Source organism: Heterodontus francisci, chromosome 3, assembly GCF_036365525.1.
Source record: "Heterodontus francisci isolate sHetFra1 chromosome 3, sHetFra1.hap1, whole genome shotgun sequence".
Lineage (NCBI taxonomy): Eukaryota > Metazoa > Chordata > Chondrichthyes > Heterodontiformes > Heterodontidae > Heterodontus > Heterodontus francisci.
This window is the reverse complement of record NC_090373.1, coordinates 12,332,737-12,350,174: the sequence shown is the minus strand read 5'-3', so window position 1 is coordinate 12,350,174 and position 17,438 is coordinate 12,332,737. Positions and strand designations below refer to the sequence as shown.

At 43.1% G+C, this 17,438-nt stretch overlaps 1 protein-coding gene across 4 annotated transcripts in view; it reads left to right on the top strand.

The window, feature by feature from the left end:
• The window catches only part of LOC137354371 (collagen alpha-1(XIX) chain-like), a 655,592-nt gene that overhangs the window by 155,994 nt on the left and 482,160 nt on the right, over positions 1–17,438 (top strand). For all 4 annotated transcript variants that reach the window (XM_068020137.1, XM_068020135.1, XM_068020134.1 and 1 more), the window contains exon 10: positions 11,790–11,843. In XM_068020137.1, the coding sequence (XP_067876238.1) occupies positions 11,790–11,843 (54 nt within the window). The remainder of the gene's footprint in view (positions 1–11,789; positions 11,844–17,438) is intronic.

Here is a 17,438-nt window from a genome sequence, read left to right as displayed (position 1 = left end):
AATTCTTAAAATGCATCCAGGAGAGCTTTTTGAGCCAGCATGTAGAAAGTCCAAAAAGAGAAGGGGCAGTACTGGACCTAATCTTAGGGAATGAAGCCAGACAAGTGGTAAAAGTGTCAGTGGGGGAGCATTTCGGGGATAGTGACCATAACACTGTAAGATTTAAGGTAGTTATGGAAAAGGACAAAGAGGGACCGGAAATAAAAGTACTGAATTGGGGGAAGGCCGATTTCAATATGATAAAACAGGATCTGGCCAAAGTGGACTGGGAGCAGCTACTTGTAGGAAAGTCTCCATCAGACCAGTGGGAGCCATTCAAAAAGGAAATAGTGAGAGTTCAGGCCCAACATGTTCCCGGAAAGGTGAAGGGTAGGACCAACAAGTCCAGGGAACCGGGGATGTCAAGGGTTATAGAGGATTTGATAGGGGAAAAAAAGGAGGCTTATGGCAGATTCAGAGCACTGAAAACAGTGGAGGCCCTAGAGGAGTATAGAAAGTGTAGGGGGATACTTAAAAAAGTAATTAGGAGAGTGAAGAGGGGACATGAAAAAACACTGGCAGGCAAGATAAAGGAAAATCCCAAGGCGTTTTTTCAGTATATTAAGAGCAAAAGGATAACCAGGGAAAGAGTAGGGCCCATTAGGGACCAAAGTGGCAATCTATGTGTGGAGCCAGAGGACATAGATGAGGTTTTAAATGATTACTTTTCATCTGTGTTCACTATGGAGAAGCACGATGTAGGTGTAGAGATCAGGGAGGGGGATTGTGATATACTTGAACAAATTAGCATTGAAGGGGAGGAGGTATTAGCTGTTTTAGCGGGCTTAAAGGTGGATAAATCCCCAGGCCCAGATGAGATGTATCCCAGGCTGTTATGTGAGGCAAGGGAGGAGATTGCAGGGGCTCTGTCACAAACTTTCAAATCCTCTCTGGCCACAGGAGAAGTACCAGAGGACTGGAGGACAGCGAATCTGGTACCATTATTCAAGAAGGGTAGCAGGGATAAACCAGATAATTACAGACAGGTGAGTCTAACATCAGTGGTAGGGAAACTATTGGAAAAAATTCTGAGTGACAGGATTAATCTCCACTTGGAGAGGCAGGGATTAATCAGGGATAGTCAGCATAGCTTTGTCAGGGGGAGACCGTGTCTAACAAACATGATTGAATTTTTCGAGGAGGTGACTCGATGTGTAGATGAGGATAAAAGCAGTTGATGTAGCCTACATGGACTTCAGCAAGGCTTTTGATAAGGTCCCGCATGGGAGATTGGTTAAGAAGGCAAGAGCCCGTGGGATCCAGGGCAATTTGGCAAATTGGATCCAAAATTGACTTAGTGGCAGGAGGCAGAGTGTGATGGTCGGGGGTTGTTTTTGCGAGTGGAAGCCTGTGACCAGTGGTGTATCGCAGGGATTGGTGGTGGGACCCTTGCTGTTTGTAGTGTACATTAATGATTTAGACGTGAATATAGCAGGTATGATCAGTAAGTTTGCGGATGACATGAAAATTGGTGGTGTCGTAAATAGTGGGGAAGAAATCCTTAGATTACAAGATTATATAGATGGGCTGGTAAGATGGACAGAGCAGTGGCAAATGGAATTTAATCTGATAAGTGTAAAGTGATGCATTTTGGGAGGACTAACAAGACAAGGGAATATACAATGGATGGTAAGACCCTAGGAAGTACAGAGGGTCAGAGGGACCTTGGTGTACTTGTCCATCGATCACTGAGGGCAGCAGCACAGGTAGATAAGGTGGTTAGGAAGGCATATGGGATACTTGCCTTTATTAGCCAAGGCATAGAATATAGAAACATAGAAAAATAGGAGCAGGAGTAGGCCATTCGGCCCTTCGAGCCTGTACCGCCTTTCAATACGAACATGGCTGATCATCCAAACTCAGTAAAAGCAAAATACTGCGGATGCTGGAAATCTGAAACAAAAACAAGAAATGCTGGATTCACTCAGCAGGTCTGGCAGCATCTGTGGAAAGAGAAGCAGAGTTAACGTTTCGGGTCACTGACCCGAAACGTTTACTCTACTTCTCTTTCCACAGATGCTGCCAGACCTGCTGAGTGAATCCAGCATTTCTTGTTTTTGATCCAAACTCAGTACCCTGTTTCTGCTTTCTCCCCGTATCCCTTGATCCCTTTAGCCCTAAGAACTATATCTAAATCTTTTTTGGATATATGTAATGATTTGGCCTTAGCTGCTTTTCTGTGGTAGAGAAACCACTCTCTGGGTGAAGAAATCCCTCCTCATCTCAGTCCCAAATGGCTTACCCCTTATCCTTAGACTGTGACCCCTGGTCCTGGAGTCCCCACCATCGGGAACATCCTTCCAGCATCTAGTCTGTCCAGTCCTGTTAGAATTTTGTAAGTTTCTATGAGATCCGGGAAGAGCAGGGAAGTTATGCTGGAGCTGTATAAAACGCTAGTTAGGCCACAGCTGGAATACTGTGTACAGTTCTGGACACCACACTATAGCAAGGATGTGATTGCACTGGAGAGGGTGCAGAGGAGATTCACAAGGATGTTGCCTGGGCTGGAGCATTTCAGCAATGAAGAGAGACTGGACAGACTAGGTAAATAAAAGCAAAATACTGCAGATGCTGGAAATCTGAAATAAAAATAAGAAATGCTAGAAATACTCAGCAGGTCTGGCAGCATCTGTGGAGAGAGAAGCAAAGTTAACGTTTCAGGTCAGTGACCCTTCTTCAGAACTGACAAAGGTTAGAAATGTAATAGGTTTTAAGCAAGTAAAGCGGGAGTGGGGCAAGAGATAACAAAATGGGCGGCGCAGTGGTTAGCACCGCAGCCTCACAACTCCAGCGACCTGGGTTCGATTCTGGGTACTGCCTTTGTGGAGTTTGCAAGTTCTCCCTGTGTCTGCGTGGGTTTCCTCCAGGTGCTCCGGTTTCCTCCCACATGCCAAAGACTTGCAGGTTGATAGATAAATTGGCCATTATAAATTGCCCCTAATATAGGTAGGTGGTAGGGAAATATAGGGACAGGTGGGGATGTGGTAGGAATATGGAATTAGTGTAGGATTAGTATAAATGGGCGATTAATGGTCGGCACAGACTCGGTGGGCCGAAGGGCCTGTTTCAGTGCTGTATCTCTAAACTAAACTAAACTAAAAGAAGTGTTGATAGGACAAGGTCACAGAGAATAACTGACCAGAAGGTCATGGAGCAAAGGCAAATGGTATGTTAATGGTGTGGTGAAAGACAAAGCGTGAGTACAGAGAGTGTGTTAATTGACAGAAAACTGAACAGCCCTGGCCCCAAGCACAAACATGAAAAAAACAGTGGGTAGGCACAGTAGAAACAAACTAAACAAACTAAGGGTTGTTTTCCTTAGAGCAGAGAAAGCTGAGGGGGGTCCTGATTGAGGTACACACAATTATGAGGGGCATTGATAGGATAGATAGGAAGAAAGTTTTTCCTTAGCGGAGTGATCAATAACCAGGGGGCATAGATTTAAGGGAAGGGGAGGAGGTTTAGAGGGGATTTGAGGAAAACAGTGTTCACCCAGAGGGTGGTTGGAATCTGGAACATACTGCCTGAAGGGGTGGTAGAGACAGAAACCCTCACAACATTTAAGAAGTATTTAGATGAGCACATGAAATGCCATAGCATACAAGGCCACAGGCCAAGTGCTGGAAAATGGAATTAGAATAGATAGGTATTTGATGGCCGGCACAGAGACGATGGGCCGAAGGGCCTGTTTCTGTGCTGTATAACTCTATGACTCCATGACTCTATCTGTTTAGTTTCCATAGTTTTCCTTCTGCATCAGCTGCCTCTTCAGACAGTTTCAGAAACACTTCTCTCTGAAAAGTATCACCCTGCAAAAATGTGGCTTTTATTCAAATTGATCTATACTTCCATGAATATGTGACCAAAACAGCTAAAAGGTTTTTCAAGACTACTTTTCCAGCTGTGGGAGAGTTCACTCTAAAATCTATATCACCCATTTGATCTTCAAAACCCTTAACAACTAGCCTCGCTTTAGCCTTGTAAGTCCCATCTGCAAGGACTTTTTTCAGTACAAATCCACTTATGTGGCAAAAGCTGGTTGACCCTTATTTGTACCTCAGAATAAACTGCAAATTCTTTCCAGTTTATCGTCAAAATTTCAGCAAAATTTCACAATCGTGAGGACTGTTCTGTGGCATTTATTTTATTGCCGAATTTTTTCAGGCTACGGCCTCTACTTGTACTTTGATGTCTGTGGGGACTATGACTGTGAGATCACCCTCTTGCACTATTGGAGGCTCTTTCTCTGGTACATGATCACTTTCTGATGCAAGAGTCACTTTCAGACATCTGTATTTGCAATGCACTTTCTTACTCTCCACTCTTTCACCCCTTTCTGTCAGTCCATGGACCTCACTTCTTGGCCAGCATTTTGAACATTCAACCAATATTTAAACTTACCAGTAGCTTTTCCTGCATGTCCCACAATTGTCACATTCCTCCATTCACTAGACTCCTCTAGAATATATGTCACCCGAATATCGACTCTGGGCAATTGGCCTTTGGATGTGATAGCTCTGGCTTGTGTATCATGATCACAGAATCACAGAATAATACAGTGCAGCAGAGGCCCTTCGGCCCATCGAGTCTGCATCAATGCATTAAAACAATTGACCTGTCTACCTAATCCCATTTGCCAACGTGCCAAGTGCTCATCCAGGTACTTTTTAAAAGATGTGAGGCAACCTGCCTCTACCACCCTCCCAGGCAGGGCATTCCAGACCGTCACCACCCTCTGGGTAAAAAAGTTCTTCCTCAAATCCCCCTTAAACCTCCCGCCCCTCACCTTAAAGGGAACAACTGCTCCCTATCCACCCTGTCCATGCCCCTCATAATCTTGTACACCTCGATCAGGTCACCCCTCAGTCTTCCCTGCTCCAGTGAAAACAACCCAAGCCTATCCAACCTCTCTTCATAGCTTAAATGTTCCATCCCAGGCAACATCCTGGTGAATGGCCTCTGCACCCCCTCCAATGCAATCACATCCTTCCTATAATGTGGCGACCAGAATTGCACACAGTACTCCAGCTGTGGCCTTACCAAAGTTCTGTACAATTCCAACATAACCTCCCTGCTTTTGTAATCTATGCCTCGATTGATAAAGGCAAGTGTCCCATATGCCTTTTTCACCACCCTATTAACCTGCCCTTCTGCCTTCAGAGATCTATGGACAAACACGCCAAGGTCCCTTTGTTCCTTGGAACTTCCCAGTGTCAGGCCACTCATTGAATACTTCCGTGTCACATTACTCCTTCCAAAGTGTATCACCTCACACTTTTCAGCATTAAATTCCATCTGCCACTTTTCTGCCCATTTGACCATCCCGTCTATATCTTCCTGTAACCTAAGACACTCCACCTCACTGTTATCCACTCGGCCAATCTTTGTGTCATCCGCGAACTTACTGATCCTAACCCCCACATAGTCATTTATGTCATTTATATAAATGACAAGCAATAGGGGACCCAGCACAGATCCCTGTGGTACGCCACTGGACACTGGCTTCCAGTCACTAAAACAGCCCACTGTCATCACTCTGTCTCCTACAGCTAAGCTAATTTTGAATCCATCTTATCAAGTTACCTTATATCCCATGTGCATTTGCTTTCTTGATAAGTCTCCCACGTGGGACCTTGTCAAAGGCTTTGCTGAAATCCATGTAAACTACATCAACTGCACTACCCTCATCTACACACCTGGTCACATGCTCAAAAAATTCAATCAAATATGTTAGGCATGACCTCCCTCTGACAAAGCCATGCTGACTATTCCTAATCAAATTTTGCCTCTCCAAGTGGAGATAGATTCTCTCCTTCAGAATTTTCTCCAATAGTTTCCCTACCACTGACGTGAGACTCACTGGTCTATAGTTCCCTGGCTTATCTCTACAAACTTTCTTAAATAGTGGGACCACATTAGCTGTTCTCCAGTCCTCTGGCACCTCCCCCGTGGCCGGAGAGGAATTAAAAATTAGGGTCAGAGCCCCTGCAATCTCCACCCTTGCCTCCCACAGCATCCTGGGACACAAATCGTCCGGACTTGGAGATTTGTTCACTTTTAAGCCTTCCAAAACCTCCAATACCTTGTCACTCCCTATGACAATTTGCTCAAGAACCTCACAGTCTCTCTCTCTAAGTTCTATATCTACATCCTCTTTCTCTTGGGTGAAGACAGATGTGAAGTATTCGTTCAACACCCTACCAATGTCCTCTGGCTCCACCCACATATTTCCCCCTAATGAGTCCTACTCTTTCCCTGGTTATCCTCTTCCCATTGATATACTTATAGAATTTCTTGGGATTTTCCCTACTTTTACCAGCCAGAGCTTTCTCATATCCCCTCTTTGCCCTCCTAATTGCTTTCTTAAGCTCCATCCTACACTTTCTGTACTCCACTAATGCTTCCGTTGATTTGCTCTCCTTGTATTTGCTAAAAGCCTCTCTTTTCCTTCTCATCGTACCCTGAATGTTTCTGGTCACCCATGCTTCTCTGGGCTTGTTGCTCCTACCAATTACCCTAGAGGGAACATTTTGGGCTTGTACCCTCCCCATTTCCTTTTTGAATGCCCCCCACTGCTCTTCTGTAGATTTCCCGACAAGTAACGCTTTCCAGTCTACCTTGGCCAGATCCTGCCTTATTTTACTAAAATTCACTCTCCCCCAGTCCAAAACCTTTTTTTGCAACTTGTCTATTTCTTTCTCCAAAACAAGCTTAAATTGTACCATGTTGTGGTCGCTATCACCAAAATGCACCCCCACCAACACATCAACCACCTGTCTGGCTTCATTCCCCAGAATTAGGTCCAGCACTGCACCCTCCCTTGTTGGATCCTCTACATATTGAGCTAAAAAGTTCTCCTGTATACATTTTAAGAACTCCACTCCATCTAAGTCCTTAACCACGATGACTATCCCAATTAATGTTGGGAAAGTTAAATCACCTAATATAATTACCCTATTATTTTTACACACCTCTGTAAATTGCGCACATATTTGCTCCTCAATTTCCCACTGACTATCTGGGGGTCTATAATAAACACCTAGCAATGTGGCTCTCCCTTTTTTATTCCTAAACTCTACCCATAAATCTTCATTTGATGCTACCCATTATGCTTCACTCACATTAACACTGTCCAGCCCTTGATCTGCCATATTCTGTTCCTCAGGACCTTCACCTCAAAAAACATGAGCATTTGAGGTACAAGGTGCTTCGTTTACTCCTACAAGCTGTTCAGAGTCTGAGCTTTTGTAATTAATTCTGATTAATTGTGAAGAATTAACCTTCAAATTATGATTGCTATTTTGATATGTACTGTCTTACCATCATGACCTTACAAGGGCCTTTCCATTCCCTATGACCCTCTCTTTCATAAGACACCAAATCCCCTGAATTAGATTCTGTCTCAGACAGTCTTATACGATACCTCTGTGCTCTCTGAATGTTCTCCGAGACCTCAACCATATCCACTTCATTCTTCCACTGGTCATATGGCTCAGACTCCAAGAATATCAGAGGGTAACTGCACCCTTATAATTTACACTTGCAAGTGCGGCCTTTCCTGGCCATGGCCCCCTCTTTGAGGCATGGAGCCTCCAGCTCCAAGTCCTCCGACCTGCCGCAGGGAGGCCGCTCCCTTTGAGCTGGCGGCCTCTGCACGCGGTAGTGTGGGGCCGCTGCTGCGCTGGCAAAATACCAGCGGGGCTGCAAAATCCTAATTGGGTCTATATGTGGCTGCCGCCTTCCTGATGCAGGCAGCTGATCTGGGTCCCCACCCGCTGACGGGATGCTTCCCCGGTGGCGGGGATGAGTCGGAAAGCCGTGCTGACATGGCTCCCCAGTATTTTCTCAGCCCGCTGCCAAGCCCACCATCATAGGGCTGGGAAAATTCAGCCCAATAAGCTAAATGAAAGAATGTGGCTCCCAAGTAGCTCAGCAAGTTTATTCATTGAATAACTGAGTCATGGAGACTGCAGAATTCTTAGCTTCGGTTCCCAAACTTTGCTTCATTAAATCAGCCCTGGTCTAATTGAACAAAGAAACAAGAGGCTAAATGGCCTACTCCTGTTCCTGTGTTCCTGATGGCTCATGTGGGACAGCGGTTGGGTGGCGGGGGTGGGGGAGGCGGGGGGCGGTGGTTACAGTTGGTCTCAGTGCACCAAATCAGCCAAGGTTTCTGCTCCTGTTTGATATCCATGAGCATATCTGGAAATGTGCATTTGTGGATGTCATGTAAGGTATGGATGGAGGGTGGCAGTGAAGTCAAATCCCCTGTTAACAATCATTGTCAAGACTCACATATAAAGCAAGAGGCTGTTGGTTGAGGTACCACAGGGCAATTGATCCTTGTAGAACCATACCCCATACCCCAGCAAGGAGTCAAGGCGAGGATGGGAAAAATGTGTGAGGAATCAAGATCAAGAAGCAGCATTTAACACATGACAATTAGGTTTTAAAATGTGATAGTTTGTAGGAAGAAGACAGGATAAGATGTGAGAGAAATGTGAGCACAAGACATCATTATCAGCATCAGTCAACTATCTTCAGATTACTTCCCTGCTTTATTCATCGTGCATGTGTTCGTATTTCTTCCATCAGAATTTCTGTATCTAGTACAAAGTGGGACTTATATTTAATTCCAAGCAGACCCCTTTTTGTAGCCATGTTTTGGTTCCCAGAATAATAATTCTGAACACAATACAACACAAGTGGGTGTCACTTTTCTGCTGTTATCACTGGAGAATACAAGACTGGGAAAGACAATGCAGTCCATCTGCTGGCCTTGAACACAAACACCACTCAATGGCCCGCTCCCTTTAATCTCTAACCAAATCTCCCTTAAATTTCCCACATTCGCTGCTGTTAATGGTTGATTAATTATGTTAAGATAAACAGGTGAAGGGCATTGTTTAATTAAGGACTGAGAGAAGATAAAAAGAGAGCTTGCTGGGACACATGGCCTGAGTTTGTAGGAGGCAGATGTATGTAATGCTGCATTCTGTTAATAAACTAGTTATCAAGGAAACAGATCTGTGTCTGGATTCATTCTTCATCATTTGCCTTGGATCCACTTAACATCAGCCTTGGCTGCCTTTCTGCCCAATGCAATCCACATGTTCATTAGCTTCTCTGTAGAATTCATCCTGCATTCTATCTTTTTGTTCATCGTGGAATATTTCATTTCTGGTGTTTCAGTATCTAAAATACATGGGTCCTGAATTGCTCAGTTTACCTGAGCTCCTGCCGAAGCTTCAGAACAGCATAAATTTAGCAGAGAATCAGCGTGGGCCCCAGAGAAATGACATAAGCTGCTGATAACTATTTAAGCTGTCTTACTGGGGGTTCTGCTGGTCTCCTGGCAAAATTACTCAGGCGATCAGGAGAATCCCTATGGAATTTCCAGGTTGTTATCTAAACTGAATGTCTGAAACTGACAAGTGGGAAAATCAATTTTCAGGATATATTAACTCCTAAATCTTCCTGAATTCTGCACAATTTTTCCTATTGAATGGTTTCTCCTTAGAGCAGTCTCTGTTTATCGCGTGATATCTCTGAAGTGGTGAAGGAGTTTATATGCATCTTATTAACATCAAAGCTTGTGTTTGTTGGAATTGTATAGACAATCTCCTCGGCTGCAGCTGAAGTTGAAGCGTTTTAGGATAAGGGCCTTAGACTATAAGTTGAAGGGATCCATTTTGCTCTGGCATGACTTAGAGGGGTGAGAAATAGGCAAGCGTCTCATTCTACGAGAAAAGGGACACCAATTAGGACTACCAGCAACATGAGCACTTCCGACAGTGGACCATCGGAAAACTTGCTCACATAAACAGAGCAATTTGTTGAGCTCAAACCTTTAGCCACTGTCAGAAACTGTCAGAGTGTAAGAGATTCCATTCCCATTCCCCCTTAGAGTAGTTCTTGCACTCCAGGAGTTCCGAGAATAAAATGCATGCGACACAGGGTTTAGCTCAACCTCATATTTGTCCATTTATTGAACTCACAATCCCCCGCCCTCCCCACCCCTCCAAACAGTACAAGCCCATCTGTGATTTGACCAGAATTAACAACAATATGTCACAGTACAAACCCCCATATGAGGGTGACTGAAATTTACAAAATATCTCAGAACACAAACCCCTCAACGATTTGGCTGAAACTTAAAATCACCCACACAAACTGGTCATTACTGGCGTTGAATGTAGGCCCGGATCTGGAGATGACCGGCCTCTGTCCTTCTTCTCCTGAACTGCAGTGCCCGCACTCCGACGTCATCCTCTTTTATAATGGTTCATATCACAGACACAGATCCTGTTACCATTCCGCTGAGTTGTCAGGTGCTTAACACCTCTTTCCCTTGGTTTGTTCCATGCCCTGGTCTAGACAGGACTATACGGGCATAGTCAATTCTTCTGCTGTTTACACAACACAAAACAATGTGATCCTCTCCCCAAAGTGAGGGATACCTGGCTCCAAGGTTGAATGCTCCTTTCATTCCTGGCAGGAACTCATTGTGCTATGTAATGGCAGTTGCCCTGTGCCATTGTTCATGATAACGGCTCTCTCGGTCTCCTGACGAGTCAGAGTTTCAGTTAGTTCACCCCTCTGTGTGTCACAATTAACACTTTATTGTCTGTACAGCTCACTTCTGTGGGTAGTTTTGAGCTATTTTATATTCTTGCAGCTCGAGGGTCACGTCCTTCAGAGCAATCTGCTGTGTCTGTATTTTCTGTGTATTAACACATGGTCCCCAAGCTATGTGAAAGATATAGTCAGTATTTTCACAATACATTTGATGGCTGTTCTCATAGGGTCAGGAGGTCAGACTTAAGAGTAACCAACACACTAAATTATATCAAGAATGAAAACAAAACCAGCTTCCTGATGGCTTATTGTATAAATGCAGAACATGGTGGCAGCCTTTGCTTAATGGCAGCACTCTCACCTCTGAGTTAGACAGTTGTGAGTTCAAATCCCTCTCCAGGACTTAAGCATATAATCTTAGCTGATGTTCCAGTGCAGTAGTGAGGTTCTCTATCCTCTCAGGTGGGTGTTAAATATCCCATGGTACTGTTTGAGGAAGAGCAAGGGAGTTCCATCAGGGTCCTGGGAAATATTTGTCCATCCACTGCTATCACTAAAAGCAGATTAACTGGTCCTTTATCTCATTGCTGTTTGTGGGAGCTGGCTGTGCACAAATTGGATGCCAAGTTTCCCTACGTTTAAACTTCAGAAGTGCTTCATTGTTGGTAAGGTGCTTTCGGACATACTGAGGTAAAGAAAGGTGCTATATAAATGCAAGCCATTCTTCCTGAATTGCCTATCAGCTGATCGCAACCAGAATGATAACACAGGTGCTACAGTCAGTGGGATAGGGAGAAGAAAAATGAGCTAAGCTTCCCTCTGCTGTTTACTAGCCAGTGCCCTCTGCTGGAAAGTATAAGGGCATTGGATGAGGACAACATTGAGTTCACCAACACTCACTTTTTGGTTTCAGGGAATTGGATGCAGAGCTGTGTGGCTGCTATTATCAGTAGTAACATCCCTGCAGGAGAGGAAGTGACAAAAAACAGAGCTAGAAACTAGTAAGAATCACCACAGTTAAATTGATTGGTTAAGTTGTCAGATCAGTCCGTCAGGCAATGCCTGGATTCTACTACAAATGGTTGAAGTTTGTGTTTTCTGGGTTGACTGGTGGACTTTTGGAAGCTTCCACACACATTAAATCGTTTCACTTCTTACTTTTTGTTAATCAGGGTGAAAAAGGAGATCTTGCAGAAACTGGACCACCAGGCTTACCCGGGAGAGATGTAAGTTTTTAAAAAAATGTAATCTTTCTCCTGCTGTTTGTTTGTGAATCCATCTTTTGGCTATAGGTAGTGGTTTAATGTTTAACCCTCTTGCCTCTCAGTCATTAGGTTGTGTGTTCAAGTTTCACTCCAGAGATTTAAGCACAAAATCTAGACTGACACCACTTGGCAGTACTGAGCGAGTGCCACACAGCTGGAGGTGCCATATTTCGGGATGAGATATTAAACTGATGTCATGTCTGTAAAAGATCCCGTGGCACTATCTCAAAGAAGAGTAGGAGAATTCACTCCAGTGTCTTGGTCAATATTTAACACACAATCATCATCACTAAATGATATTAGTTGGTTCTTATCTCATTATGGTTTATGGGACCTTGGTGTGCACAAATTGGTTGCTGTGTTTCTGACATTACAGCAGTGACTACTTTTCAAAAAAAGGTACTTAATGGCCATAAAGTGCTTTGGGACCAATGTACCGCTAATCTTTTTGTGGCGTGTACGAGCAATTTGTTTACGTGCGCGGGCCCCTTTAAATTTTTTCGTGTGGCTGCACAGCATTCTGATAGTTCCTACACAGGCTGTGCACAAGTGGGCCCCTGTAGGTTAGTCCATGTGCGCGGCCACACAGCTGAGAGGGGACATTGTTTTGGGATGTCCTGCAGTCATGAAAGGCACTCTGTGAATGCAAGTCACTCTTTCCTTTAAATCTGAACTGAGTGCACTTCTGCAGGGAGGTTTCTAAATTCAGCAGATTAGCTCGATAATAATATGGATAAATTACCTACCTAACATTGAAGTGTGTGTGTGTATAATGCTGTAGCAAAAGACCTTCTCTGGTAATGTGAGTAATGTAGATGGCTTCAGGTGTCAGTATTCCCAGGTATGATGAAAAGTTAAGGATGATTTTCTTTGGGACAAGTATGCTTTGAGTTGAGATATTTTATGAGAAGAATCACTGCAATTGTTCACTGTGGTGAAAGGTCACAGCTTTTTAAAATGAAATGTAAGAAAGTTCTGGTGTAAATCGCCAATTCCCAGCAGGAAGCCTCCCTTGCAGTTAGTGCAATAGGGGAGATAGGCCCATATCACTGCAGACTCCAATTTCTGATACACAGTGGCCAACTGGCCATTAGCTAAGCTTGGCCCTGGTAGCAGAGCCTCTCAAAATGAGCCACATGGTGGTATAAATGGACAATTAGATGGAAGGACATAGTGAGAAAACTGGTAGATCTTTGAGAAAAGAATAGCCATGATAATAAAAATTCTAATGTTATTGTAAATTGTATGGGATAATTCCACAATCCCTCGCTCTCAACATGGAACCACAGTCGCTGTAAGCACAGGTCAGAGATGAAGCTACTAGACTGTGGCATTGATTCACCAATCCATGCTTCACATGATCACAAGAAGAGGCCATTCAGCCCCTTGGGCCTATTCTTCCATTCAATTAGATCATGGCTGATCTGTGTCTTCACTCCATCTACCCACCTTGGTTCCATAACACTTAATATGCTTGCCGAACAAAAATCTATCAATTTCAATTTTTCAATTGATCTCCAGTCTCAGAAGCTTTTTGGGGGAGAGACTTCCAGATTTCCACTACCATTTAGGTGAACAAGTGCTTCCTGACATCATCCCTGAACGACCTAGCTCTAATTTTAATGTTATGCCCCTTGTTTTGGATTTCCCCACCAGAGGAAATAGTTTTACCCTATCTACCTTATCAAATCCTTTAATCATCTTAAACAACTCAATTAGTTTATCCTTTATCCTTCTATACTGAATGGAATACAAGCCTAGTCTATGCAGCCTTCCCTCATAGCTTAACTCTTCTAGTTTCCTGTGAGCCAGTTCTTGCTGGGAGTGTGGAATTACCCTATCATTAGAAGTTACAGAATGCACATCCTGGAGTATTTAAATCTCTAATTCCCTGTTCTTTGCATTACTTTTTGTTGGTATTAAGGATAGTGGCTTCGTCCCAGGGTCTGGGTCCCGATGGAAACTAGTGGAGCAGCTGCTCTGTTGCAAGCGCAAAATGTTTTGTCAGTAATCAGACAAAACTTCTCGTACTTATCTGAAGAAATCAGAAACAAGCTGACAAATTAACCTGAAGACAGAGCTGTCTCATTCTACCACACACCCCACCAACTTTACAACGTTGTATTTACATTAACATTGGATATGCAGACAAGGCGGCTCTCCTGTTTGATCGGCCTGTGTAGGAAAGTCACAGAAGGAGTATAAACGAAAGGAATAAATAGAGACAAGACAATTTTATACCATTCAACATCCAATTTTGCCATTTCAATTACACAGGGTCTGATTTACAAAATCATCATACTTAGCTAGATGGTACACAGGAAAGCAATGTACTGGGAAAGCCTTATGTCAGCTTCTGAAATGCTATTAGGTTCTGATTTTTTAATATTAATCACAAATATTCATTTTGACATGAGTACAAAGAAAAAGAAAGAAGGATTTGCATTTATATAGCACTTTTCATGACCACTGGATGTCACAAAGTGCTTTACAGCCAATGAATTACTTTTGAAATGTAGTGACTGTTGTAATGTTTGGAGCACAGACAAAGACCAGTTGAGGTAAAACATGAACAATATCAGTTTTGCTGCTTTAGATGTTTTGTCATGGACCTTAAAAAACAGAATCGTTACATGACTGATTTACGTCTGTATATGCATCTCACATACACACGCAATATTAACATTTTTCACTGTTAATTTCCTCAGAAAACCCATTTACGCATCTACCTGGGGTTTCTGCCAATTTTCCACCAAAGTAATGCCAGCCAATTGGAAGAGGCCCTGAGGGAATTCCTGGTCCTTATCTCTTCAGGCACTTCTTGTCAGCGTTTCCATTAGAACCTCCTTTGTCCATATTTATAATGGAAGCTGCTTATGTAAACATGTCACACTGTAACTACACCCTTCTGACTGTGGTGGTGCTGTAGTATCTCAATTTGTGTCTCCCAGCTCCTCAGCCTGTACAACAGAGAATCTCCTGTGTTCCAACCAATACTACTTCTCTGCTTCCCAAATTGCCTGGAGTTCTATAATTTACACCAATAACTTGCATTTTTGGCACCTTATAATGTAAAGAAACATCCCAAAATGCTTCACAGATAATCCAAAAAATGGATGCTAAGCCAAAGTGGAGATATTAAGAAGCGTAACCAAAGAGGTGGATTTTTAAGGAGGATCTTAAATAGAGCAGAGGGAGGTTGAGAGACAGAAGGGTGAAGACAGAGTCAAGGGAAGGGAGGTTGTAGGCCAAGTTATGGAGATAAGGAGCAACAAGGTCATGAAGGGATATAAACACAAGGGTGGGAATTTTAAATTTGAGGCATTGCTGGACTGGGTGTCAATGTGGGTCACCAAGCGCAGGGGTGATGGGTGAGTAACACTTGGTGCAACATTGGTTACAGGCAGCAGAGTTTTGGATGAGCTCAAGTTTTGATTAGTTGGAAAATGAAAGGTTGGCAGGAGAGCATTGAAATAATCAAGTCAGGAGGTGATAAATGCATGGATGAGGGTTTCAAAACCAGATGGGCTGAAGTAGAGGTTGAGGCAGGTGTTGTTATGGAGGTAGAAGTTGGTAGTCTTTGTGATGAAGCAATTATGTTAATGGTTGTACCATCACTGGCTGACCCAGTCACTTTCCACAGGAAGCAGAGGAAAATGAAGGCATGCTATTCCAGGTAGCTACAAATGCTTGGGAACAGGTTACTTGACAAGCTTGACAAGAGAATGGAGTGTGACCTGTGGAAACTCATTTAATAACTTTAGAGCACAGTTCCACTTGCCCATTTCAGATACTACACATGACTAGGGTTACAAAATGCTCTCATGTGAGTTACTTGCATATCTGTTAAATATAGTAATTGTCAATGTTGACAAGAGACTGTGTCTCATCTACAGCCAATCGTCAGTCCAGGCATTTCATAGATGAGAGGGCATAATTTTCAATCCTGCCACGCAGTCTGTAAGTGGCAGAGTGGATTGCCCACCCATTGTTGAATCTGACTAACTTTCATCCTACTGAAACTCCACCACAACCACCTACCTTGATTTCAATGAGATAAAAAGTGGGCTCTATAATAACAGGCCAATTATGCTCTGACACACCAACACCTTGAAGTTGAGAATTACCCCTGAGCATACAATCAGAAATTGTATTCTTGCATCCAATACCATTGTGGGAGCAACATCGGCACAAGGACTGCAGCAACTCAAGGAGAAAGCTCACCATCACCATCAATGGACATGTAGAGCTGGGCAGTAAATGTGGCCTTCCCTGCATTGCCCACTGTTATGACCTCAGTGAGAGGTTAACTTTAAAACACGAGATATGAACTCCCTAAACCAATTAAAGGAATTACCCGACAAGATTTCATGTTTTAAGACTTTTATTATAACAACTAAACTAAAAAATCATCATTAATTAAACATTACTTTGTAAGTAACTCGTACTGCAAATTACAGAGAAAGGTATTTTTCCTTCACTTATTTAAAAAAGACACTTGAAAACCCCACACCACATTTGTACATTACACAATCTTTATTGAAGCAATATTTTTGCAGCTAAATGTCCCAAACTCCTTCCAGTTGCATTGGGTTGGATCTCCCAGTCCTTTTCAAAGTCAATGTCCTTTCCGCTCACTTCTTCCAAGAACTTTTGACCTGTATATCTGTGAATAAGGCGATCTCTGGTGATCCTGTTGGTCTTTAATTCTCCGCAAACCTCAACTTTCAAATTGGGTTCAAGTCTTCACAGCCTTTCACTGTGTTAGTGTTCAGTGAGCAGGTGTTCCCTCTCTCTCTCTTTCCCCTGAGGCTGCCATCACTGGTCTTTGGCTTCCTGGTCATTTTTACAGCCTGCAGACTTCTGAAAGCCAGTGTAATTTGTAATGAGGAGCTCTTTATGTTGTCTGATGCAACATAAATGAGATGCATGGAGTTCAGTTGATTGAAGATCTCAAATAGATTTATTAAACAGTTAAACTATTATACAGTACAGTGCAGAACGATCTATTTACATGACTTGCCTCTAGGTGTTACAGTAGCAGAGTGAGACTGGCATGTAGTCACATGACATCCTGATACTCAGCTCATTAGCATACTAAGATCTTAAAGGGACATCATTCTTAAAGTCAATCACACAACATAATTTATCCAAAAACAAATGTCAGTGGTCATGTAGAGCCCACAAGTCTGGCTACAGTAGAGATACCCGGGCTTTCCTTTGTTTCCGGGTCTTAGTAATTGCAACTCATATTTACATTTTCAGAGCCACTGGCTCCTTGTTAATGATCTGAAAGTCTGGGAGGGTGAAACCCATAGTTCTTCAGGTGTTACAACTTTTCCTTCTGCTTTTCAAAAGGGTCTTTGATCTGAGTTCTTTGTTGTCCCGGTAGCCAAAATCCCTGTTTTGTCCTTAAGCAGAGTTGATGTGAGGTCAGATGGCTTTTCTGACTCCAACTTTATGTTACATTAAAAGCCACAGTTTTAAAACATAATCATGCAATAAAATGCAACGTTTATAACACCCATAATCTCAGGAACAAATAAATAAGATTTT